Source organism: Eimeria mitis, genomic scaffold (genome assembly GCF_000499745.2).
Source record: "Eimeria mitis Houghton genomic scaffold, Emh_scaff548, whole genome shotgun sequence".
Classification (NCBI taxonomy): domain Eukaryota; phylum Apicomplexa; class Conoidasida; order Eucoccidiorida; family Eimeriidae; genus Eimeria; species Eimeria mitis.
The window spans coordinates 3,189-4,375 of NW_013573751.1; the positions used below are offsets into that span (position 1 = coordinate 3,189).

Consider the following 1,187-nt stretch of genomic DNA (forward strand, 5'->3'; position numbering starts at 1 on the left):
GATTAAGCACTAATAGCGCTCACTCTCATAAGCCTGAAACACAAACCCTAAACCCTAAACCCTAAACCCTAAACCCTAAACCCTAAACCCTAAACCCTAAACCCTAAACAAAACCCTAAACCCTAAAACCTAAACCCTAAACCCTATACCTAAAACCCTAAACCCTAAACCCTAAACCCTAAACGAAACCCTAAACCCTAATAACTAAACACTAAACACTAAACCCTAAAGATTAAGCACTAATAGCGCTCACTCTCATAAGCCTGAAACACAAACCCTAAACCCTAAACCCTAAACCCTAAACCCTAAACCCTAAACCCTAATAAGTAAACCCTAATAACTAAACACTAAACACTAAACCCTAATAATTAGACCCTAAACGCTGATAGGTTCGCCCCTCCCACGCCTGAAACACAAACCCTAAACCCTAAACCCTAAACCCTAGACCCTAATAACTAAACCGTAAACCCTCATAACTAGACCCTAAACCCTAAACATTTTCCCACGCCTGAAACACAAACCCTAAACCCTAAACCCTAAACCCTAGATAGTAGACTGTAAACAGTATACAGGAGAGAGTAGAGAGTAAACACTGAACCCTAAACCCTAAACCCTAAACCCTAAACCCTACAAATGCCTTGCACAGAACGGACGACAGCTCCCACCAGCAGCAGCAACAACAGCAGCAGCAACAACAGCAGCAGCAACAGCAGCAGCAACAACAGCAGCAGCAACAGCAGCAGCAACAGCAGCAACAGCAGCAGCAGCAGCATCAGCAGCAGCAACAAATAGATATCTATACCTTGACGAGTGTTTCGCTCCATCCTTCTTTGTCTGTATTTTGTTGCTGCTGCTGCAGCTGCTGCTGCAGCTGCTGCTGCGCCTTTGTATCTCCTATCTGCTGCAGCAGCGCCAGCAGCAGCTGCCCCCTGCATGCACTGGGGGGCCCCAGCAGCAGCACATCTATAAACCTTCTATCGCATAGGGGGCCCCCCCCCTCATGGTATCTATTTGCTGCATCAGAAAGAGAAGTTCGTTTGGTTGCTGCTCTGTTTGCTGCTGCTGCTGCTGCTGCTGTTCTTGCTGCTGCTGCTGCTGCTGCTGCTGCTGCTGAAGGAGCAGCAGCAGATACACCCATCATGCTGCTATCCTCTAATACAAGTTTATATTTTGCTTCTGCTTGTTGT

General features: G+C 46.7%; 1 protein-coding gene across 1 annotated transcript in view; it reads right to left on the bottom strand.

Moving 5' to 3' along the window:
• The window catches only part of EMH_0015930 (myosin F (TgMyoF) protein, putative), a gene marked incomplete at both ends in the record, with an annotated part of 11,661 nt that overhangs the window by 176 nt on the left and 10,298 nt on the right, over nucleotides 1–1,187 (bottom strand). Inside the window, 4 exons of the mRNA XM_013500506.1 lie at nucleotides 24–33; nucleotides 254–263; nucleotides 375–406; nucleotides 803–1,110. Of these exons, the coding sequence (XP_013355960.1) occupies nucleotides 24–33; nucleotides 254–263; nucleotides 375–406; nucleotides 803–1,110 (360 nt within the window). The remainder of the gene's footprint in view (nucleotides 1–23; nucleotides 34–253; nucleotides 264–374; nucleotides 407–802; nucleotides 1,111–1,187) is intronic.